The sequence below is a fragment of the Notolepis coatsorum genome (assembly GCF_963971535.1).
Source record: "Notolepis coatsorum genome assembly, chromosome: 3".
Taxonomy (NCBI): Eukaryota; Metazoa; Chordata; class Actinopteri; order Aulopiformes; family Paralepididae; genus Notolepis; species Notolepis coatsorum.
In genome coordinates this window covers 18,713,653-18,738,816 of record NC_140167.1, presented here as the reverse complement: position 1 = coordinate 18,738,816, position 25,164 = coordinate 18,713,653, and the positions used below count along the sequence as shown (strand labels likewise).

Sequence of the window (25,164 nt, the reverse complement as noted above, 5' to 3'; positions counted from 1 at the left end):
GTGCGGGTGAGAACCCTGACCAGAAACCACTCTCCTGTGACATAACCAGCTCCCCCCATGATCCGTCTCCCAGGCAGAAGAGGTTCAGCACCTGGGAGGATCGGGAAGCTTCGCCTGTTACTGAAGTAGCTAAACTAATGACACGGTTGTTTACTTGTCCTCTGCTTGCAGGGAACCGGCGGGTTTGGAGTTCGACCTTTTTTTTTTATTGAGCACACAAGCTCCTTTCTCTGGGGTTAGTTTGTTTGTATCCAAATTATAATAAGATTTCAGCCAAACGGGGGTTGGCGAATTCGATTTTCTCCACGGATTATGTGAGCATGGGACTGAGGATGGCGCATGCTTTCAATCTAGTAATCTGGATCTAATGTGCAAGGAGTTTCATCGTAGCTGTGGAATTCAGATCTTCTAATCTGTCCCTGTTCCCACGACATACCAACATCATGGTACAACATCAACACAACACCAACACAACAACAATACCACCAATACAACCCAACACCAACATAACACAACAACACCAACATGGTACAACATCAACACAACACCAATACAACCCAACACCAACATAATACAACAACACCAACAACAACAACACCAATACAACCCAACACAACAACACCACCAATACAACCCAACACCAACATAACACCACAACACAACACCACCAATACAACCTAACATCAACACAACAACACCAACACAACACCACCAATACAACCCAACACCAACATAACACAACAACACAAACACAACACCACCAATACAACCCAACATCAACACAACACAACAACAATCTCACTCAGAAAGCAAAGGGATGGGGTTGAAATGTGTTTTTGTCCTGTGTTACTGTCTGTATGTATGTATGTATGTATGTATGTATGTATGTATGTATGTATGTATGTATGTATGTATGTATGTATGTATGTATGTATGTATGTATGTATGTATGTATGTATGTATGTATGTATGTATGTATATATAAAGAAAAAATACAATAAAAATATTGTTTAAAAAAAAAAAAAAAAAGGCAAAGGGATAAAGCACCAAACGACATACACCTATCAGCTATAGAGTTATCCGCATTATGGATTTTAAAACGGCAGTATTGGTCAGACCCCCTATGAGAACCTCTCGATATATCAGCTATTATACACTTGATGGTATATAATGGTAGGAAAACATTGAGCACTCAAGTAGGCCAACATTACAGGCTGTACTGTTGATCAACTGTCTTGGCAAAGTCCTTGGGAGCTCTCTCTCTCTCTCTGACTCGCAAATACATACACTCCCTCTCGCATACATAGACAATGTCTCTCCCTTTCTCTCCTCTCCTCTCTCTCTCTGCCCCTCGTTGGCATTAGGCCTGGCTCTCTTGGGAACAGATAAATTCACACTCTGTGACCTTCACCTGGCCTCTAGACATCCGGGGCACGGCCAAGTTCTGTCATCAACAACATCCTCTGAGAGATTTAAAAGAAGATGTCTGTGAAGCAGCTCCATTTGACATCCAGGTGACGTCACCGCTGGGCGGGTTCTCTTTCTCTCTCTTTAGGAGAGAGTGGTGCGTGTTCACAAATATTGACTGAACTGTCCTTGGGCACAGAAATAACATGTGTGAATATCTCAAAATAGGTGGCCTTTAATTATATAATTACAGATGATGATGATGATACTACTACTGTTACTACTACTAATAATAATAATGATAATGAAAGATTATAATTGGAAATGTGGGGGGAAAAACAGGAACGTATCCTAAATGTTCACATAATAACAAAAAAATACAATATTCTAAAAAGGATTGATTGGTCAAATATTCACTATATTATGTAACTTTCCACTGTCACGTCATGCCTCAGTGGAAAGTTAAAGGGCCGGTCATGTCCGCTTCCATTCATTGTGCTAAGCTAGGCTAACATGCAGCCAGATCAAATAAAATCAAATGTATTTGTAAGGCCCAACAACACACGTTAATGTCCCCATGGGCCGGACATGTCTTCTTTAAACAAGTCAGGAAGAAACATCACAATAAATCAAGAACAAAACAAAAACACCATGAAGTCCAAACATTTTAAAATAAATAAAATAAAATAAATGAATGCAACACTCCCAGACGGTAAGGAAAAACTCACTAAAACCTAGCAATAGGAAAAAATGCACCGCAGGCAATGTGGAGGAGAGAAACCTTAGAAGGGACGTTCAAGGGGGGATCTCCCTTCTTAGATGTCGGTGTGTTGCAGTAAAACAGGCGAAACAGTTGGTAAGCATGCACTCATGTGTGTAATGAAACACAGATAAGTGCATGCAATAGCAACTGAACATTTTGAAAGATTGAAAAATAGAGCTGATGGCGGATCTATTTGACGCATGGGGGTGGCGCAGAGAGGGTCGCATCCAATAGCTTTCTACTGAACGCACAGAGAGGAAACTGGTATCTATCTTCTTGTCTCTCTCTGGAGAAGACGTTAAGCTAATTTCCCAAAATGTTGCCGTGTTCCTTTAACGTCAATGTGGCGCCGGTGCTTCTCCGAGGGTAGCGCCTGCGAGCGTCGAAATCCACGGCCTACGAGCAGCTGATGCCAAAAATGCATGGGGCGGATCGCTGATGTTCACCAACTAAACTTGTTGTCGCAATACACCCCATGTTTAGATTCCCGACAAATATCCATTGAAACTTGTATTAAAGTTAGTGCATTGAATATCCACAAGTAACGACACAAGCTAGTTATCGAAACACACGCCATTCGGTGGGCGCCTTTAACCAGAGCTCCTGGCGGTATCGTGAGTTTTTTTCAAAGTTATAGTTATAGTATATAATCCTCGTACAGATCTGCAGTTTATATGAATCCAATCCACTTCCAAACCACATGGTGAATGACATGTATTACAATTTTAGGGATTTATTTCATATCATTGATCAAAATCTTTTTTTACATTTATTTTTCCTTCCTACTGACTACATACACTATTAGATAGCGTATGTTTATATGGAGTATAGATTAAAGACATATTGATTTTCATCCCCATACTTTATAACATGATGGAAGATGCGGTTTATCGCAAAGTCACACAAGTCGCAAAGTGTGACGCATTGAGCTCTAATGCGTTCTATACAGTGGGTTTAATGAGGGATGCGGTGGCCACACACACACACTCCTGTTCTCCATCAGTTCCAACTTAAATGTTGAAAAGAAAGATGCACTGATGTACTGATCAAAATCATATTCATGGTGGAACGTATAGGATTTTCATTGCTCCTGCAAGCTATAATGATGACGAGGCAGGCAGTAAGACATGTAAAACAACACCTTGCCTCAGTTGAGGCAGATGCGGGATGTTAGGAATATCTGGGAGGGGGCTCATTATGGGACAGTTCCACAACACTGAAGTTTATAGCTCCTCCATATTCATGACATAAACGGCTGACATTCCGTATGCATGACTTTTTAAAAACTTGCTCAAACTGTGTCCAGTACCACCTTTTATAATCAACCTCGTCTCTCTCTCTCTCTCTCTGCGCGCACAGGGAGGAAGCGACACCAGCGCAGAGCGGCCCGGGAGGATGACAGCATCTCCGAACCCCCCCCCCCCCCCACCCCCCACCTAGCGGCCCCACACACTGCAGACACACCCTGCGCCCACTGCAGACAGCAGGTCAGTGACACAACACCAGCATCAGCACCGCCAGACTCCTGCCACACTCTCTCTCTCACATACACACACACACACACACACACACACACACACACACACACACACTGAAACACACACACACACACACACACACACACACACACACACAAAAACAATCTCTCACACAGCACTACTGAACCCTGCTGCTGAATCAGTGAATCGCTCTGGGAAAACAATAGAAACAGAGAGACAGACAGACAGAGCGAGAGAGAGAGAGAGTGAGAGGAAAGAGAGACAGATAGAGAGATGGATGCCCACCTGTGCCTGGTGCGCCGTGCCAGTTGGGGAAGGCCAGGTGGAAACAGTCACACATGATGGCTGGTTAGGGATGACTGCTGCTGCTGCTGCAGAGAGGACACTCGTCCCTCCAGGGACAGCTGGCTGGAGCCGCTGTTGACAGGTTCGGGGCTATGTCCGTCTCCCTCTCTCTCCCCCCCACACCCCACCCCTACGCCCCCTGGTCCCGGACGGGCCGGAGCTACACGCCTCTCTCTCCCTCTCCCTCTGTCTCTCCCTCTCTCTCTCTCTCTCTCTTTCCCCGCTCAGTCACAGCGCAATAGTAGGATGAGTTGCAAAAACAAGAGCTAGAGGAAGAGAGCGGGAGAGGCTTGAGTGGAGGGTTAGAGAGAGAGAGAGAAAGAGAGGGGGAGAGAGACGGTGGAGGGAGGGTGCGCGGAGCGAACGAGTGGCGGAGGAGAGGGACTCGCTTGCTGCATCCGTTGCCCAGAGCGGTCCACTGTAGAGTGAAGCACAACTCTCCCCTATTCTGCCCTGTAAACACCAACCCCCTGGTTGCAGCACGCTAACCTAATTATGGGAGGGGCTGCTACATCGCCCCCTCCCTCTCCTCCCTCTCTTCCTCCTCCTCCTTCTCTCCTCTCCTCTCCTCTCCTCTCCTCTCCGCTCCATCGATCTCTCTAATCGGACAAGGACACTAAAGCCCCCGGCTCCAGCAGGAACTACTGTGACGGGACGGGAGGAATAAGATGTAATTTTTTTTTTTTTAAAGATGCGGGATGATTAGATTGAGACAATACACACAATCTCATATCTCCTCGGTGTCGTTCGCAGAGCAAGACGATCTGCATTATATTGTTTCATGATGGGAAAAGCGTGAGGGGGGAGGGGGAGGGAGGGAGAGAGAGAGGGAGAGAGAGAGAGAGGGAGAGAGAGAAACAACTTGAGAAAGTCAGGAATAGAAGTTGAGAGATATGTTGGCTAGACCAGGGTGTTAGTACATTGGTCATTTTAAGTTAAGATAAAATAAGATGTTTCTTTATTGATCCACTTGGGGAATACATTTTCCAGTGTGTGTGTGTGTGTGTGGACTCCATAAAAGCCAGGCATCTCATCGACACTGTACAATTCCAAATTTTTTGTGTATATTTCTGTATATTTTATATTAGAATGTATATACATAACATAGAACATTTATATCCCGGACCGTATTTTATTCTTAGTCTTATTTTTATTCGTATTCCTGACTTTTGTTTTTGACTACCTAAATGTTTACTGTTTACTGTGAGTGATCTGTACTGTAGTGCCAAATTTCCCTCTGGATGAATAAAGTATTTTCTATTCTACTCTATTCTATAAAGTGTCATATAAACCCAACCCTTACCTTAACCCTAACCTCATTGGGGACATCACGCCCCACCTTGCATCGCCCATTGGGAGCGATACACGAGATGCCTTGCTTTTAGTGGATCCCGAATGATTTCGCCACCTGAGCTCACAGACGGTACTAACTCATAGTCTGGGCTGCTGGAGTGGGGGGGGGGGGGGGGGGGTAGCTGTGGGGTCGTGCGAGGACAACTCTCCCAGGCTTGGAGCCCATGGGGGCAAGAGGAGCCTGTACCCGTACCGAATGAAAATAAGGGACACTCAGACATAATGCTGCCATTGCCCTTGAGTCTCTGGCATTACTACTGGAGTTGGTCCCCGGGTGCTGCACTGTGGGGCTGCCTACTGCTCCCAAGGAGCTAGAGGGTGGGTCAAATGTAGAGGACATTATTTCCCCACTGGGACAAGAAAGTACAACTTAAGGCGAGACAGCACCCCCAAAATTGCCTTTTTGTTTTTTTTTTCCCCCGACGATATTGAGATTTTGTTATATTTTGCTTCCTAAACATGTCTTCTATGAAACTAGTGACAATAAAATGTCAATAACACACATTTAGTTGTTTATTTGACTTCATTTTGCCTGATTGCATCCATAAATGTGCACATATTTAATGGGGAAGTGCCTCATTTGCATATATAAACATGAAATTCAGAAAACTTGCAATATATTTTTTCTTAGTTTATATGTACATAACAAACTGGGAAAGTCTCATAGTGATATCTATTCAAAATTGTTTTTGCCTATTAGAGGGTACTACACTGTACTACACTGTTTGTAGCCTTAGCACAATGAATGGAAGCGGAAGCGGCCAGTTAGCCTAGGCATTGTCCAACTAACACCTCTCCCGAAGGCTTCATTGTGCTAAGCTAGGCTAACGTGCAGCCAGATAGCTTTCTACTGAACGCACAGAGAGGAAACTGGTATATATCTTCTTTCCCAAAATGTTGGCATGTTCCTTTAACTCTTAACTTAACTTAAAGGGGCACTTCACCAAAAATCAATGCTGATTTATTTTTCACATAATCTCACACACATCCAAAAACTCTCAACCGTTTTGCACACATTCATTTAGTTTGACAGTTATTGAGAGTGAATGAGTTTGAATATGGCCACCACAGTGATGTCATCAAGGACAGTGAATCCTTGTGTTGTGTTAATTACAGCTCCATGAAATGATGTAGATGAAAATTACTTATAGGGACCGTATCATTTCATTGTGTTTAATTAACACAACACAAGGATTCAGTGTGCCCCGATGGCATCACTGGTGGCCATAGTCTATATGTCTAATTTACTCTCAATAATTGTCAAACTAAATTAATGAATTTGGATGTGTGTGAGATTATGTGCAAAATAAATCAGCATTGATTTTTGGTGAAGTGCCCCTTTAACTTAACTTACATTTACATTTAGTCATTTAGCTGACGCTTTTATCCAAAGCGACTTACAAGTTCTGTGCGACAAGACAGCAAGAAGGGTACAACTCTATCAGCTGAGTAACAATGTTCATCAAAGTGTTGCGTGTTACAGTGTAGGTTAGTTTATTAGGACAAGTGCATGACAGTAAGGTTAGTCAGGGTTATATTTTTTTTATATTTTTTTTATCATTTCAGATAATGGTTGAAGAAGTGAGTCTTTAGTCGACGGCGAAAGATTGGACGGGATTCGGCTGTCCTAACTGGGATGGGTAGTTCATTCCACCATTGTGGGGCAAGGACTGAGAATAGGCGGCTTCTCTTTGATGACCCTCCGGGAGCTTGGATAGGAGTAGGTCTGAGGCGGCCAGAAGATGCAGAGCGTAGGGGTCTTGAGGGTGTGTAGTTAGAGACCATTGACCGGAGGTAGGCGGGAGCGGTTCCCTTTGCCGCTCGGTATGCTAGGTCGAGGGCCTTGAAGCGGATACGTGCAGCAATGGGGAGCCAGTGCAGGTCCCTAAGAAGTGGGGTGACATGGGCCGACTTCGGTAGGTTTGAGATCAGGCGGGCCGCTGCGTTTTGAATGAGTTGAAGAGGCTTGGTGGCAGTGGCCGGGAGGCCAGCTAGCAGTGCGTTGCAGTAGTCGAGGCGGGAGATGACTGTTGATTGGACGAGGAGTTGGGTGGCTTCTTTTGTCAGGAAGGGGCGTATCCTTCTGACGTTGCTCAGGAGGAATCTGCAGGTTCTGGTTGTTGCTGCGATGTGAGCGGAGAAGTTCAACTGGTCGTCGAGGACAACACCAAGGTTCTTGGCGGTCGGCGACACGGTCACAGCTGCATTCTCGACTGTGATGGAGAGGTCGGTCAGGGGGGAGGATTTGGCCGTCAGGTGGAGCAATTCTGTTTTGCTTAGGTTCAGTTTGAGGTGGTTGGTCGTCATCCAGGCGGAGATGTCGGACAGACAGGCCGAGATCCGCTCAGAGACGTGGATATCTGAGGGAGGGAAGGAGAGGAAGAGTTGAGTATCATCAGCATAACAATGATATGAGAAGCCATGAGACGTGATAATGTTACCCAGTGATTTAGTGTAGAGGGAGAAGAGAAGGGGTCCTAGGACCGAGCCCTGGGGGACACCCGTCCGGAGGGGGCGGGTGGCCGACAGAGTCCCTCTCCATGACACTTGGTAGGAGCGGTCGTTGAGGTATGATGTCAGCCATGTCAGCGCAGATCCAGCCACTCCCATTCCTGCGAGGACCGCGAGGAGGATCTGATGGTTGACTGTGTCGAAGGCTGCAGATAGATCTAGGACAATCAGGACAGAGGAGAGGCCTTTCGCTTTTGCTAAGTGAAGTGCCTCTGTGACCGCAATGAGGGCCGTTTCTGTGGAGTGGCCAGTCCGGAAGCCAAACTTATTTCCTCACTGGGACAATAAAGTGCAACTTAACTCCATAACCCATAAGTACGGTTAATAACGTTAAGTCTTAACTCTTTCCATAAGTACGGTTAATAACATTAAGTATTAACTCTTTCCATAACCCATAAGTATGGTTAATAACGTTAAGTATTAACTCTTTCCATAACCCATAAGTATGGTTAATAACGTTAAGTATTAACTCTTTCCATAACCCATAAGTATGGCTAATAACGTAAAATATTGTCCCAGGTCCTGGATACCTGCATTGGCCCCTCTCATGATAATAGAGAGAGAGGCCTGTCGGGTGTCTTGGTGCCTGGGATAAGGCGTATAACATAGATCTGGTTCTCGACCTCTGATTTTAGCATTATGTCATATCCCATCTTTCCTGTCACTCTCTCTATCATGCAAGCCTAATAAAGCCAAAATTACTTTAAAAAAAAAAAACAATAGGAATGTCTAGCGGCGCATTCACACAGGCCCAAGATGTAATATCGTAGTCGAAAACCTTGTATCTTCAATTGTGGTCATCTTCATGTTTTTAAAACGTTACATGGTCCTTTATGGCCTTGGGCCCATGGAACACACCCAAAACCCAATGTAGTATAACTTTGAAAGTACATGGGCGTCAGTCTGAAGTCACAGTCGCAGATTATTTGTCGCATACACATTATACTGTACATGTATAATGACAGTGAGATGCTTCTTCTACAAGCCTCCCCAAGACTGTGCATGCATCCGAAAAACTCAATAAGAGATTTTTAAACAATAAAAGTCAATAACAATAAAACGTTTAATAAACTCAGTAAAAAGAATCTTCATTTCTTGAAAGTTGACTATTGGAGATACAAGGTTTTTTTACCCAAAAGCATGTTTCGCCAATGAATCTTCGATCTTTCAGTATCGTTCAACAGCAAGTACTGATCTGGACAGTGTAGACTTAGAGCATTAGTTTATGCATTAGAGAGATCAAACGTGATTCTGTGTGTGCACAGAAGATCAAGTCACCTTGCTCCGAATTCTGACATGTTACACATTTCTTTGTATCTGATTTTGGTATTGGGTGAAATTATCCAATACCGATACTCTGTTTTAACCTGGTATCTGCCCGATATCTGATACCAGTATCAATACCGATACCTGGTTCTTACATGGTATCTACCCGATAACGATGCACCCTTAACTGTAACATAACTGCACTTCTTTAAATGATAAAGTTGTTAATAGAAAGTGTCTACTACTGTCTATGCTAAAGTTGAAGAAATTAGTAAATGATGCCAACCTGCTCATCGGGAGCAGTAGGGGTTAAGTGTCTTAAGTGTCTGCCCGGGAGGAGCGGGAATCGAACCGGGAACCTTCTGATTACCAGAGACCGCTCTACCTCCTGAGCCACTGTCACCTCTAGTAAATTGGTGAGCACTGTAAAAAAAATCACACAAGTTGTCTTATAATAATATAATAATAATATTTTCAAGTAGGGCGGCTACGTGGCGTAGTGGGCAAGGCGCTCGCCACGAAATGCTGGAGACGCTGGGCTCGTCAGTTCGAGCCCAGCGCTCCACATTTGCTTTCAGTTTAGCTGGTCGTCCGTACTAATACACATTGGCCGTATTAGGGGGTGGGAAACTGATGGGTGGGGATCGGGCGTTGTGGACAGCGACTCCTACAGGTCGGTTGGTGCGCCTGCGCAGTAGAATCAGGAAGTGTCGGGGGCAGCGTGAGCCTCCCACGCGTTACTCCTCGCCACTGAGAGATCGAGCTGCGCAGGTGAAAATATGCGACTGCTGTTACCTCGAGTACCGGAGGGGACTCGTGCTATGTATGACTTAGTCCACATTGCAGCCGGCTTGTGGGAGGCAAGAAACAGCGTCCGTGACAGGGGAGGGTTGAATTGGATGATACGAAATTGGGATGGGAGAAAAGATAGAAATTGGGAGAAAAAGTGGATAAAAAAAAATATTAATATTTTCAAGTGAACATTTTTGTTTGTTTTTTGCTGAATCAACTAAATAGGAGAGAGGGAATATAACATTTTAAATTGATGTCACCTATTTACTGTAGTTGATTCAACAAAAAAGGCAATACAAACATTCCTAGTAGTGTTCGTCAACTGGAGGATTTGAAATGAGAAAAGGGTAATTTTCGAAAACACAACCTGCAATAATGACTTTTGACTTAACCCTCAGAATCTGCAGCGGTTCGTTATACAGCTTTGTATATTACATGCATATAATATATATACTAGGGGTGGTGGGGAAAATCGATACGTAGTAGTATCGCGATACTTTGCGTGACGATACTGTATCGATACAGGGACGCCAAGTATCAATATTTAATTATTCATAAAAAAATATAATTATTATTTTTTTTGTATAAGGAAGTTGCATTGTTCATTTCAATACCTGTAATAGTACAGTAGTCCACACACACACATGGAATATGACTGTAATACAAACAGTTCAGTTTGTCAGGTACATGCAACACAGATTACATCTGTCTGCTTGAGAAAATACCATGTTCTGCAATAAAAATGATTGAAGTGAGATGAACAGACTGAACTTTATTTGATTAGATAAAACATGTTGACAAAGTTTTACTTTGCAGTTGAAAAAAGGTAATGACTTAAATTTGAGCAAAAAAAAATCAAATCGCAATATTTTGTATGAAAGTATTCTGTACTTCTGTATGACAACTATTAAAGAACTTGATTTTCAGCGTATTGCGATATATTTAGGATTCGCGATAGTATCGTATCGTGACGCAAGTATCGCGATAGTATCGTATCGTGAGGTCTCTGGCGATTCCCACCCCTAATATATACACTGCATACAAAGCACGCCAATAGAGCTAGGGAAAGCCATACCCTGTTTGAACAGTGGTTACCTAAATTCTTTATTGCCTATATTTAATCGAATGTATAATATAACTGATACGGCATACAGAAGACTCTCATCTGCAACTTTGTTTACACTGTTTATTTTCTCATATTTTTATATTCAGATCAAATTTTATTGCTTATATTTATGTCTTTCTACTATTACCCTGCCCATACCTGTACCTCCCCTCCCTCATGCTGCTATGACACCCGAATTTCCCCCAGGATGATCAATAAAGGAATATCTTATCTTATCTAAAACGTTTACACGCATTCCCCCTGTTGTTGTGTGTCATCCTCTCCAATCCAGTATTTTAGGCCGACGTCGTATCTGATGGGCAGCACTAAGTGAGGCTTAGACCCCCAGAGTGAAACTAGCAGTGCATTAGCTATGCTGGGCCGAGTGCTCCGGGTCGATAGTGCAGAAATGCAAGGCAGCGTTATTGTGAGGAGGACAGCTCTGAGCCTCAGGTAGCTGTCGTATCCCGTGTTCTGTTCTGTAGTAGAACAGGTCATCATGTATCATTTGTGTATGTACTTATCATGAGGTTGTTGTTTTTTCCCACGTAGTGTGCAGAAAGAACTGTGAACTTATGTCACAATAGATCAATCGAACACGTGTCAGTTACGGTGACGGTGCATTTTTTTTTATAAGTAATTGCTGAATATCTGAATCCGCGGTAACGGCAGGACAGATGCAGAGAAATGAGATCATGTCTCTCTTTTTAAAGGAAAAATCCACCCTAAACTGAACCGGGAAATGTACTGATGATATCCCAGTACAATCTCCATGGTTACTGTCATAGTGTCCTAGCAGTCCCGTTATTCACTGTCTATGGAGCAGCTCCGGGATTTATCTCTTGATGACATCAACACTAGAGCCTTGTCTTTCTGGCGCTCAGCTTAAGGAGAGACTTCCTGGTTCATATTCACAAGTCAAAACCGAGCTGTACAGTATTATAGGAATGACGTGAATTCGGTTTTAGTGTGGACTTTTTGGCTCTTTTGGCTATGAGCTGCACGATGATACAGCATTTAGTTTTGGCCCTGGTTCAAAAAACATCTCCATACTGCATGAATCAATTATTGTCTGGCGAACACAGAAATGCTCTCCGCCGTGTCACATGGTAAACAAAACAACTTTCTTCGTAGTTATGGAGCACAGGGCAAAAGTTGAATTCTCCAGGTTTATGGTTGTATATTTGGATCATCTGTGTAGTTCTTGAGGTGTAGCCGAAGCCTACCCTTTTTACATTACATAATTTACACAAAAAGAATTACAAAAAAGAAACATAATTCAGTATATCATTTAGCAAAGGTTACAAACGTTTCATAGTTTTATGTACAAAACGTATATACACATTTATTTATGTTTTTTTTAATACTTTTTTATAAATTTTTATATAATATATATATATATGTTTTTCTTTTTTCTTTTTCCCTTTGTCACTATTTTAATACAGTTATGTTTTTTTTATCCGCTTTTTCTCCTCTTTTTTCTATTTTTCTCCCATCCCAATTTCGTGATTCCAATTCTCCCCTCCCCTGTCTTGAACGTTGCTCGCATATGCCCCCCACTGGCCGGTTGTAGGAAGGATAGAAGCCTTGCATCACGTGTCCCCTCCGATACACAAGGAGGCAGCCTGTCACATCTTTTCACCTGCCAGCGCGGACTCTCATTGGCGAGGTGTAATGTGTGGGAGGCTCACACTACCCTCGCCATTTCCTGTCTCTGCTGTGCAGGCGTCCCCAACCGACCTGTAGGAGTCGCTGTCCACAACGTCCAGATTACCACCCATCGACTTCCACCCGCTAACTCTGCCAATTGAGTTAGTATGACGGCTGGCCCAAGCCGGAGGCAACGCAGACAGCCGGAGTCGAACCCGGTGTCTCTAGCGTTGGTGACGAGCGCAATGTCCGCTGCGCCACCCAGCCGCCCCTGAATACAGTTATGTTATAGATAAAATATAATTAGGATAATAATGAGGTTTTATATTTATGTATCACCTTATATTTGAGTAATTTCTTAAAAGTATGTAGCAAACTACACCTTTTTACTTCTTTGTCAAAGCTATTCCATAGTTTTGCCCCTTTAACAGATATACAGACTTTTTATATTTGTCCTTGCCTTTGCGATATTGAATACACAAGTTCCCCTAAGTCTATATCGGCTCTCTCTCTAGTCTCTCTAATAATATGTTGTATATGGATATAGTGCTTCTCAAGAACTACACAGACTACAGCGTATGACGTATACCACGCCAGTCAGGGTATGTATAGTTCAAGTTTCAAGTTTTGTTTTATTTGTCACAAATAAAGGTACATTACAGTGAAATGCTTGGTTCTGTATGAGCCTCCTGAGATTATGCTTCATACAATAAAAAAGGTTAAAAGAATAAAGACCAAACACTATACAAAAATGTACAAAAATGCAAACAAATGCAAAAATGCTAAATGAGGTAGAGAGGTAAGTGCACCTGTGTATACTTTACTTACTCATAGTATATATTCAGATTCTAAGTGTTATTGACCATATTTATTGTAACGTATAATATAACTGATAGGGCATGCAGACCCTCATCGGAACCTTTGATTACACTGCCTACTTCTTATATCTCATATTCTTATATTCACAGTTTTATTATATTGTTATATTGTATTGTTTACACTGTTTATTCTTATCTGTACTATAATTTGCCTATATTTATGTCTTCTACTATTACCCTGCCCATACCTGTACCTCCCCTCCCCCCTCCCCCATGCTGCTATGACGCCTGCATTTCTCCAAGGGGATCAATAAAGGAATATCTTATCTTATCTTAACTTGTAAACAGCCCAACAAATTGACATACATTTCTTATTTTTTTTAAAGGAGTTATGTGAGAGGATATTGTATAAGATTTTGACCCTAGTGAAGAACGTTTTGCTATACTGTAAGTAGACAATATGATGGGAACCTACATTTGAAACGGGTCACATCCCTAACAACAGGTTATAAAAGGAAAGACTTGCACTCAGAGCAGCCGTCGTCCAAAAAGATGTTAGTATACGCAGCGTTCATTCAGACGCCCTCACGGGACATGTTGTTCAAGGACGGGTCGTGTCTCTGGGGGACGGACAGCAGATGTCTTCTAACACCAAGCTGCCTCGGGAGCAGCCAGGACCACATGCATGTCTCAGTGTAGTAGGAGCAAAATCCTAATACCCCCCATCCCTCACACACCCACACACACACACACACGCACGCACGCACGCGCGCGCGCGCACACACACGCACACGCACACGCACACATACACACACACACACACATACATGATACATACACACACACCTTGGATACACACACACACACGTCACACACACACCTTGATACACACACACACACACACACACACACACACACACATACATGATACATACACACACACCTTGGATACACACACACGTCACACACACACCTTGATACACACACACACACACACACACACACACACACACACACACACACACACACACACACACACATACACATGATACATACACACACACCTTGGATACACACACGTCACACACACACCTTGATACACACACACACACACACACACACACACACACACACACACACACACACACACACGCACACATACACATGATACATACACACACACCTTGGATACACACACGTCACACACACACCTTGATACACACACACACACACACAAACACACACACACACACACACACACGCACACATACACATGATACATACACACACACCTTGGATACACACACGTCACACACACACCTTGATACACACACACACACACACAAACACACACCAAGCTGGAACAGCCAGGACCACAGTGGTATTCAATCCAATTCAAACCTTTATTTATTCTCGAAAAAGGACAATATTGAGGTCACCCTCATTTTCAATGTCGTCGAGACTTACAATATAATAATAATAATAAATAATAATAACTCTATCTATATAGCACCTTTCAGACATGGACTGCAGCCCAAAGAAGTGCCCCACAGCAAATAGCATAAAATTAACATAGGACGTAAAATTAGTATACAGTTGACAGCATAAAGTGCAGATATAAGAATAGGTATAAAGGACAATAAAAGTAGTGCAACGTAGAAAGTACAGACATAAGAATAAAATAATTACAATAAGTACGGTGTCGCTCGAAGGCATGTGAACCCCCCCCCGGAACAGCCAGTCCCCCAAATTGAGTTAGTATGACGGCCGGCCCAAGCCGGAGGCAACGCCGACAGCCGGAGTCGAACCCGGTGTCTCTAGCGTTGGTGACGAGTGCAATGTCCGCTGCGCCACCCAGCCGCCCCTGAATACAGTTATGTTATAGATAAAATATAATTAGGATAATAATGAGGTTTTATATTTATGTATCACCTTATATTTGAGTAATTTCTTAAAAGTATTTAAAAGCATCAATCCCCACCACATCCCCATCCAAGACACATATATCAAGCATATCATGACTGAAGGAAAACACAAACAGCCCCGCGCGCCACTCACACCGCCATGCACGGCGACGGGGCACCACGAGGAAACCAGCGAACCCCACACCCCCCCAAACCCCCAAACTCCACGGAGGAATGACAGGTTGCACGCCCCAGGACCTGCAGCCACGCCCAAACGAGCCACGCAGCAAGGCAGCGACTCCAAACACCCAAGCAGACAGACACAACAGCGGGAACACATTGAGAAGACATGCAGCACCACGGTCCGAGACGACGAGTATGAGCAAAGACCTAGCACCCCCCCATCCTTCACACACACACAGACACACACACACACACACACACACACACAAACCTCAATTGGTAGATACTGTGTAGAACAGTGGTTCCCAAAGTCGGGGTCGCGACCCAAAGGTGGGCCGTGAGCAGCCACGGGTGGGCCGCGAGATGATAAAAAAAATAAAAAAATAAAAATAAAAATGTTGTCAGGCCACTGAACTTAGAAGCAGGCCAGGACAGTGTTTCTAGTTGTATTCTAAAATTCTATTCTATTGTATTCTAAAATGTGACTATATGGTTTTATATTAACTTAATAAATAAACAAAAACGAAAAATCTACTTATTTCAACGAACATTTCAAACTAAATAACAGATTATGCACATAAAACGCTGAAAACAACCGAAGCAACAATAGTATTTTAATGAGGCTATTATTATTATCATTATTATTTTGCAACAAGTTAGCCCTCTCATAAATAGCACATATAAATGAATAACTAACTTGAACTAACTTAATAGGATTGAAGTGATATTTGGCTTAAAAAATCGGTCGCATGGCAAAAAAAAAAAAAAAAAAAAAAAAGCCAGACGATGTGCATTGGGCCGCGGCTCTCTGACGCCTTATTTTCTGGGCCCTGGCCTGAAAAGTTTGGGAACCCCTGGTGTAGAATATACATGTGAGGCCCTCAGATAGAAGGTTCAGTTCCATTATATAGTGGTAGGCAGCACACTGACTGACAGACCTCCATTCAATTCCAGAGAACGCTGCACAGGAAACGTCACTTTGTGTTTGATGCAGCGATGATATAATTTAATAACGGCGTATCGGCAGTGTGGACTCATGCCGCCAATACCTTTTATTAAATTATTTAATTCATTAATTTAACCTTTATTTAACCAGGTTAGTCCCGTTGAGATCGTGATCTCTTTTTCCAGGAGAGACCTGCGGGCCCAGAAGGACAGCAGTACGCGTTGTTTCAGGCGCAGCGCAAAGATAGCAAGATAAGTCTACAACCAAGATGCAAAATTATAATCATATTATATGAATTGTTATATTAATAATTTATTAATATTATATTCATAATGAATCAATTATATTAATCACATTTTATAATTATCAATTATCAATGCCTTGTGTTACATAGGATGAATCTATTATGTACCTATGTTCCTCAACCAAAGCCAAAATAAAATCCCCACCCAACCTTGAAAGATTTATTTTTTTAATGGGGCAATTTTTTGGGCCAGCCCTGTAAACTAGACATAAACTCCTAGGGTGTGTGTTTCATGGCTTGTTTGCACACACAGTGAAGTCTCAAGGTTTGAACTGAAGCACTAGATCGATCCGTTGCGGCCGACCTCCTGTCAGAAGGATTCCAGGCAGTGGTATGTGATTTTGGGAGCGATAAGGAGAGTGTGCTGGGGCTCCCGGAGAGGTCAGTGCCGCTCAGCGCTTGTAATCACGCATCAGTTCCATGAAATACAGTGTAAAAGCCCCATGTAACCAACAAGCCCCATGTTCCCAGAGACATCTGCAGCATCACAAGGCACTGGAAGCCTGCTGGACCGTGTAGAGATATTCACATTGTACACACAGTCTTACAGACACACACACACACACACGCATAAGCTACAACAAAAAGCGTGCATGGATTCATGCACAATGCACACACAGACCCATACGCACATGGATGAGTTGCGTGCGCATGCACGCACACACACAAACACAAAGCGTAGGCTCATACTGACTTACTTACATCCCCTGGACTCTGTCTATCACTCTGCCCTCAGATTCATCACTAATGATAGATACGACCTTGATTGATTGATTGATTGATTGATTGATTGATTGATTGATTGATTGAAAAGTGTATTAACAGATTGCAGAATGGGTACAGTACAGTACAGCTCAATACATACAATTGTTAAGCGGATGCAGACCAGAGAAAGACTTTCGTCTTGTTTACATCAGGGTCCCCCATTTCTAATTCATCATAACATATATGACACACACGACATACAGATAGACAGTACTGCTACATCTATACATTTATGACATACCAGATTTGCAAATACAGTACTGTTTGTGATACAAAAAGTGTCCAGAAAAAGAGTGTATATACATTTGACGTAGAAACTTACTGTACATTGGGGGAGGTTGGGTAGGTGGGGTGGGGTTGGGGGTGGGGGGGGGGGGGACTGTACATTGAAGGTGGGGGGGGGGGGGTTGAGTAGGGGGTGGGTGGGTGCATTCATCACTGTGTCCTTTATGAGAAGGTTGGTTGGTCCTCTCTGACAGAGAGGCGCAACAAACACTGGTATTTGTTCATTTTTTTTTGTATTTTATTTTTTTATTATTTTTTAAACAAACACATAAACAAACATGACAACACACGATAAGATATACAAGCATTAGTTGACAGTGCACATCCAATGAAATCACATTTTAGTTAATTGTCATATATAGGATATACCCTTAATACCTGTTATCTAAAAACCTACACACATATGCTCCAGCTCGTACCCCCCCCCCCCCTCCCGGACCCCCCATTGGATAATCCATCCATTTTCCCTCGCTCCTAACCAGACATTACCATTATATGCTAGCTTTTTTTTTCTCCACCACTTCTAACCACAATGTCATTTTGGATTCATTGAGACCCAAAATTCTTGCTGTCGATATTTCTTGATAGATCACATCGAGATATGTAATAATCCAGACCTTTTGGCAATTTTTTTCCGGTTGTAACCATCGTGATGCTATCAGCTTTTTAGCCACTGTGATACCCGATCATTTTTAAGGCCCTTATTGGTAAGCTACCTCCTTATACTACATCATTATTGGAATGTAATTTTGGAACCTATGAAACCCGTTCTAGAGAGTTTGCTCTGAACAGGGTAAACTTTGCTGTGATGCCCCTATAGCTCATAGAATGATCTCCAACAGTCATTAAAGCTTGAACGTGTTTTAATTGATTTGTTATCCTTGCTTTTTGCCTCGTCTTGTTGTCTCTTTGTTATGATTTTATATACGCTGTGTGATTTTATATGCTTTTTTAAGCTTATTTATGTACGTATGTGTACACTCGACGTGACTGTAAAGGAAACCTCAGTTGCCTTTCGAGCTTAAAGGTTTGAAATGAAATGAAAATGCCGTACGTTTCCAGACAGGCATTCATCCATCCATGACTGCCCTGCTGGAATCTGCATGCTCACACCAACGGAATCGATTACAAGCACCACCTCGCTCTCGTCCCGAGCAGGAGAATTGTGTACGCTCTGGATTCCTGTCATGGATTTATAGGCTACTTTATCTCGTCAACTTCCTTCAAAGTAAGAGGTCGACCGGCTAAAACAGGTGTAGCCTATATGGTATTGATGAATGTCACTGATACCAATAACCAAGTATGAATGAGTGAATGATCGTTGCATTTATATAGCGCTTCTTTCTAGACTCAAAGTGCTTTTTACAGTGTAGGGTGAAATTGCCTCCTCCACCACCACTGGGTAGCACCCGACCTTGGGCTACACAGGCTCAATGGCTGCCAGACACTGGCACCAGGCACACATCACACTACACAATGGCTGAACGGCTCAGGAGACAGGGATTAATATCAGCCAATTAAGCTGGGCGGGGTGATGATTAGGTGGCCTTGATGTCGGAGACCTGATTGGGAATTTGGCCAGGAACGTCGGGGGAACCCCCTACTCTTTGCGATAGACGCCCTGGGTTCTTTAAGGACCGAATTCAGTCGAGACCTCGGTTTAACGTCTCATCCGAAGTACTACTGTAGCGCACAATGTCATTTAATGATCATGAAATTACATTTATCTATCAAATGGGAGGTTAACATTTGGTTAGATTCTAAATGTGAAATGTAACTAAGAAGAATGCCCCCTCCCCCCTTAGCCATTGCAAATGGTCAATATCAAGTAATGTAGTAGTTGTACTGGTATTTCGTCAGCAGAAAGAGGTATCTGTGTACTTTTGTACTTCAAAACTGTATAGCCTGGTTCATTCACCTTTCAGTGTTCCGGTGTGTTAAATAGTATGTAACTGTGAAAGGGATCAGATCATATGGTGAACACACAGTTCTTAACCAGTAGTTCCGACCAACTGCACGCTTCCTTCTTGTCAGTGTTGTTAATGAATTATGTCTTTCCGTGCACATGACTTGATTTTATTTTCCGGTTTGCCCTGTCCCTGAACATGTGAATGTGATATCAGAGAGCAAAATAAGCATATTTTTCTTCTAGATCCTCTTGTTTTACATAATTCTAGACCAATTTCTAAACTACCATTTTTATCAAAAGACTCTAGAAAATACCATTTCCTTACAACTAATCTCTTTTATGAATAACAATAACAATGTTGAGGAATTCCAACCAGGCTTTTGTGCTCTACACATACCGAAACAGCTCAAGGTCAAGGTCGTAAATGATCTACTGCTCGCTGCTCATTCTAATCATTTTGACACAGTTGATCATACTTTTTTAATGAACCATCTTGGAAAATGGGTTTTGATTAATTTAACTCCTATCTCACTGATAGAGGTTTTTCTGTTGTTATGGGTTAAGCCGTTTCCTCTGCCTTGTTAAGTGCTTTTAATTTCATTCTCTTTTTTTGTGTGTAATTTTTTACTGTTTTATTCCCTTCCGTAAAGCACTTTGTAACCCCTCTTGTTTCGAAAAGTGCTATACAAATAAAAGTGTATTATCATTTATCATTATCTTCAGACCTGCCCATTTGTACGCTTTGTATTTACGTTAGTTTAACTGGACACCATTTGACCTTTGACTCCTGAAATAACTCAACTCTACAAGTGAACATAATCAATGTAGTGCCCCCCGCCCACCAACACCACCAGCACCACCCCAGATTGTCTCAGGGCACACTTCAACACCACCACCACCCCAGATTGTCTCAGGGCACACCAAAACCACCACCACCCCAGATTGTCTCAGGGCACCACCAGTACCACCCCAGATTGCCTCAGGGCACACTAACCCTAACCCCACCAACACCAGCACCACCCCAGATGGTCTCAGGGCACCCTAACCCCACCAACACCACCACCACCCCAGATGGTCTCAGGGCACCCTAACCCCACCAACACCACCACCACCACAGATGGTCTCAGGGCACCAACACCACCACCACCCCAGATTGTCTCAGGGCACACCAACACCAGCACCACCCCAGATGGTCTCAGGGCACACACCAACACCACCAGCACCCCAGATGGTCTCAGGGCACACACCAACACCAGCACCACCCCAGATGGTCTCAGGGCACACACCAACACCACCAGCACCACCCCAGATGGTCTCAGGGCACACACCAACACCAGCACCACCCAAGATGGTCTCAGGGCACACACCAACACCACCAGCACCACCCCAGATTGTCTCAGGGCACACACCAACACCACCACCACCCCAGATTGTCTCAGGGACACTTCCATTCCTGTCCTGTCACTGGTACTATGCCTCCCCCACTTGTTTGGTCACTTTCAAGCACTGTGAAAGAGATTTGTGAAAAAACAGGCGTTGAGGAGACGTTCGGAGTTGAAGCAGGGTTTGCACAGGGCCTCAGTTTGGGAAAGACAACAAGACCAAGTATGTGTACACTGTACAGTCGTTATTCCATCCCCTTTGACGTTTGAAAATCTGATAGTGAGTGATCTGCATTGTGGAACAGATTTTTAAATTTAATTCAACCTTTATTTAACCACGTTAGTTCTGTTGAGATTCAAATCTCAGAGACCTGGCCAAGGCACCAGTCAAGCTAAAGGATACTTTGTCTTCTCAAATGCTGAACTTTCTCCAACCTGAGCCTCTCTGAAATTAGCTCTCAAAATCTATTAGTGTCAGTTGCAACGGAGTCCATTCATAACACAAGAGGCGTCCAAAAGGTCTAAAACAGCCTTGGGAGGTTTTGGACTGTAGAGAGAGAGAGAGAGAGAGAGAGAGAGAGAGAGAGAGAGAGAGAGAGATTACTGTCACATGATTATCCCATGACACCCCCCTGAAGTACTAACAACCCTTGGCCAGTGACAACAAATGTTGAAAAAAGTGAGAGCAGTGGCAGTCTTGACTAATAACTTGTACTGTGCCTTTAATTACCCATGTGTATAATTCATTTTGAGAAAATTGGATTGAACAGTGAACATAGTGTGACCTTGTGGGTATAGTATAGCTCTTTGTTCTTTCTAGCGAAGTCAAGAACTTGAGAGCTGGTGTCAGACCAGGGCCCTCGGCAGCCAGGATTGTAGTTATAATAATAATAATAATAATAATAATAATAATAATAATAATAATAATAATAATAATAATAATAATAATCAACTTTATTTGGACATAGGCATAAAATGAGCACAAAATTGGCAGATCAAGAGCAATGCATAAAGTGCAGACATAAAAGGCATTTAATAAGCATAACATGAGCATAAAATAGACAAAGTCAACATAAGGCATAGAACATCAAATCACATCGTTTTTCATATTAGGATCGAACATCTTAATAGGCCTCTTTGTTTACGGTTTGATTGTCACTGATACACATATAAAATCATGATATTGGCAGATACACATAAAATAGACATATTATCAACCCAGTATTTTAGATGTAACAATGCATAAAGTCCAGACATACAAGTTAGTTATTATGACACTGGTATTTCTTCCAGAACGTGGATCTCTAGTGCAGTGGTTCTCAGTGTGGGCTCCTTGAAGGGGGTTCCATGCATCCGATAATTTCAATATTTAATAGAAGCAAGAGAATATATAAGAATATATATATACCAGAATATATATATATTTTTTTTTAAATCCACTTTTTCTCCCCATTTTCAAATTTTCGTATTTCCAATTCTCCCCTCCCCTGTCTTGAACGTTGCTAGACTATGCCTCCCACTGGTCGGTTGTAGTGAGAATAGAAGCCTTGCATCACGTGTCCCCTCCGGTTCACGAGGAGGCAGCCTGTCGCATCTTTTCACCGCAGCAGCTCGAACTCTCAGTGGCGAGGAGTAGCGCGTGGGAGGCTCACGCTGCCCCTGATACATCCTGTTCCCGCCGCACCGGCGTCACCCAACCGACCTGTAGGAGTCGCTGTCCACAACGTCCAATCCCCACCCACCGGCTTTCCCACCCTCTAACACTGCCAATTGTGTTAGTATGACGGCCGGCCAAGCCGGTAGCAACGCCGAGAGCTGGGCTCGATACCAGCATCTCAAGTTTCAAGTTTCTTTAATAGTTGTCATACAGAAGTACAGAATACTTTTGCACAAAATGCTTCTTACTGTTGCGCTCCAGAGACTGTGCAAGACAAGATAAGTATGAAATAAAAACATAGTAAAATTAGAAGTAAAAAAAAAAAGAGGTCACAGTGTTCAGTTTAGACATATGTACAATGTTCGATGCAGAATAGACGTAGTTACCATACAATATACAATACTGTGCAGTGTACTAATATACAATACTATATAGTGCAAGGCAGAAATGGAGAAATGGGACGAGGTGCAATTTAGGTACAATTCACAGTAGGTGTACGAGTTGTAGTGCAAATCCTTTATCAATAAATATAAAGTGTAAGTGTGTTTGTGTGATCTAAAGTGTGGAGAGTGGGTGCTGCAGTGTGTTGTTTGTTTGAGTGAGTGTGTGCGTGTGGGTGTGTGTGCTGTGTGCATTTGATGGTTAGTGGCGAGCGCCTTGCCCACTGCGCCACTCAGCCGCCCTCAGAATATATATTCTGATCATAGTCATCACTGTTATCTCCTCAACTACAGTATAGACGCCTATGGACTTCTGTTAATCATATTTAACACCAATCTAACTGGCCTGTGTCAGATTAAACAACGAAAAGATGACATTTTTAAAGTTTGGAATTTTGAGTGACATTGGAAATGTCATCAGAGCCACAAAAGGGTGATCTTTTAGATTAGATTAGAATAGATTCAAACGTATTGTCATCATACAGCACAAGTACAGTACAACGAAAAGAGGTTTGGCATCTAACCAGAGTGAAAATGTAACAGTAAAGTGCAATAGTTAGGGGGTGACAGTGAGGTAGAGGGAGGTAGAGCAGTCGTCTGGTAATCCGGAGGTTTCCGGTTCGATTCCCACTCTTCCTGGGCAGTGTGTCGAAGTGTCCTTAAGCAAGACACTTAACCCCTAATTGCTCCTGATGAACAGCTTGGCACCTTGCATGGTTGCCTCCGCCGTCGGTGTGTGAATGTGTGAGTGAATGGGTAACATGTGAGGAACAAGTTGTAAAGCGCTTTGGATAAAAGCGCTATATAAATGCAGCCATTTACCAATAGTAATATACAATATACAGGTGATTAAACTAGGTATAAAATATATAAATGAGTACTATTGAGTATAGTGCTAATCAGATGTATGTACAGAGTTGTAGTATTAATATGTACAGTGATACAGGTATAAAGACACTATGGTAGAAGTCATACTGGCCAGCAGCGTAAATAGTAAGAGTAGGGAAAGGGATATGTACAGATATAGATCTATCTACAGATACTATATCAGACTATACAGACTAGTTCATCAAAAGGCACAGTCAGAGTGAGCACTGTTCTCAGACCAGTTGTGGCACGAGGCTGCTGGGTAGTTATTTCCTCTCATTCCCCAGTTAGTGAGTTCACATGGTGCATCACAGGGGCGAGACCCGCCCCCATGAAGGCCCTTTTATAGACCACAACTTTGTTTGGATTTTTCCAGATCATATCAATCACTCTTTTCTTAAATTCAGGAACACATCGTTGCACTCATTTGTTTCCCTGTGAAAAATGTATCAAGATGATCACTTCAGCCGAGGGAGGGGGTGGAGAGTCGGGGGGGGGGGTCGCAAATCCAGTCCTCTAATGATACAGATGGACAAGACCATTAGTACTTAGATTCAATTGCCACGGTGTCTGGACCTTTTTAAGTCATTTATGAATGATCAGACAGGCGGCAGTTTGTCCGCTACCTTCTTATTGCAACCCCAGGGAGGGTTAGTTGCCACTTTGTAAGTTAAAGGCCCAATCAGTGATCCAGATGTAAACAAGTGGGAAGCCCCAGCATCAAAGATGGGAAATGTGAATGAAGACATGTTCTTCATACAAGGACTAACACTAAACAGTTAAATATGAGTTCTTAAATCATATCTGCTGTATTTTGGGGCCAGAAAATACTTTTTTACATTTATATTTATAATTTTTTATTCAACCAGGAAAAATATCGAATTGAGAGTGTCATGGCCAGGACGTCAGCAGCCCAATTAACAGGGTTGCAAACATGAAACCATACAAAAATTTACAATCAAATAAAATAATGTATTGCAGAATCACAAAATATAAACACGAACCATCAATAT

At 42.8% G+C, this 25,164-nt stretch overlaps 1 protein-coding gene across 1 annotated transcript in view; it reads right to left on the bottom strand.

Moving 5' to 3' along the window:
• LOC311225706 (uncharacterized protein) overlaps positions 1 to 21,256 on the bottom strand; it is a gene marked incomplete at both ends in the record, with an annotated part of 33,731 nt that extends 12,475 nt beyond the window's left edge. Inside the window, one exon of the mRNA XM_084311101.1 lies at positions 20,903 to 21,256. Coding sequence (XP_084167227.1) covers positions 20,903 to 21,256 — 354 coding nt within the window. The remainder of the gene's footprint in view (positions 1 to 20,902) is intronic.
• Positions 21,257 to 25,164: the final 3,908 nt, after the last annotated feature.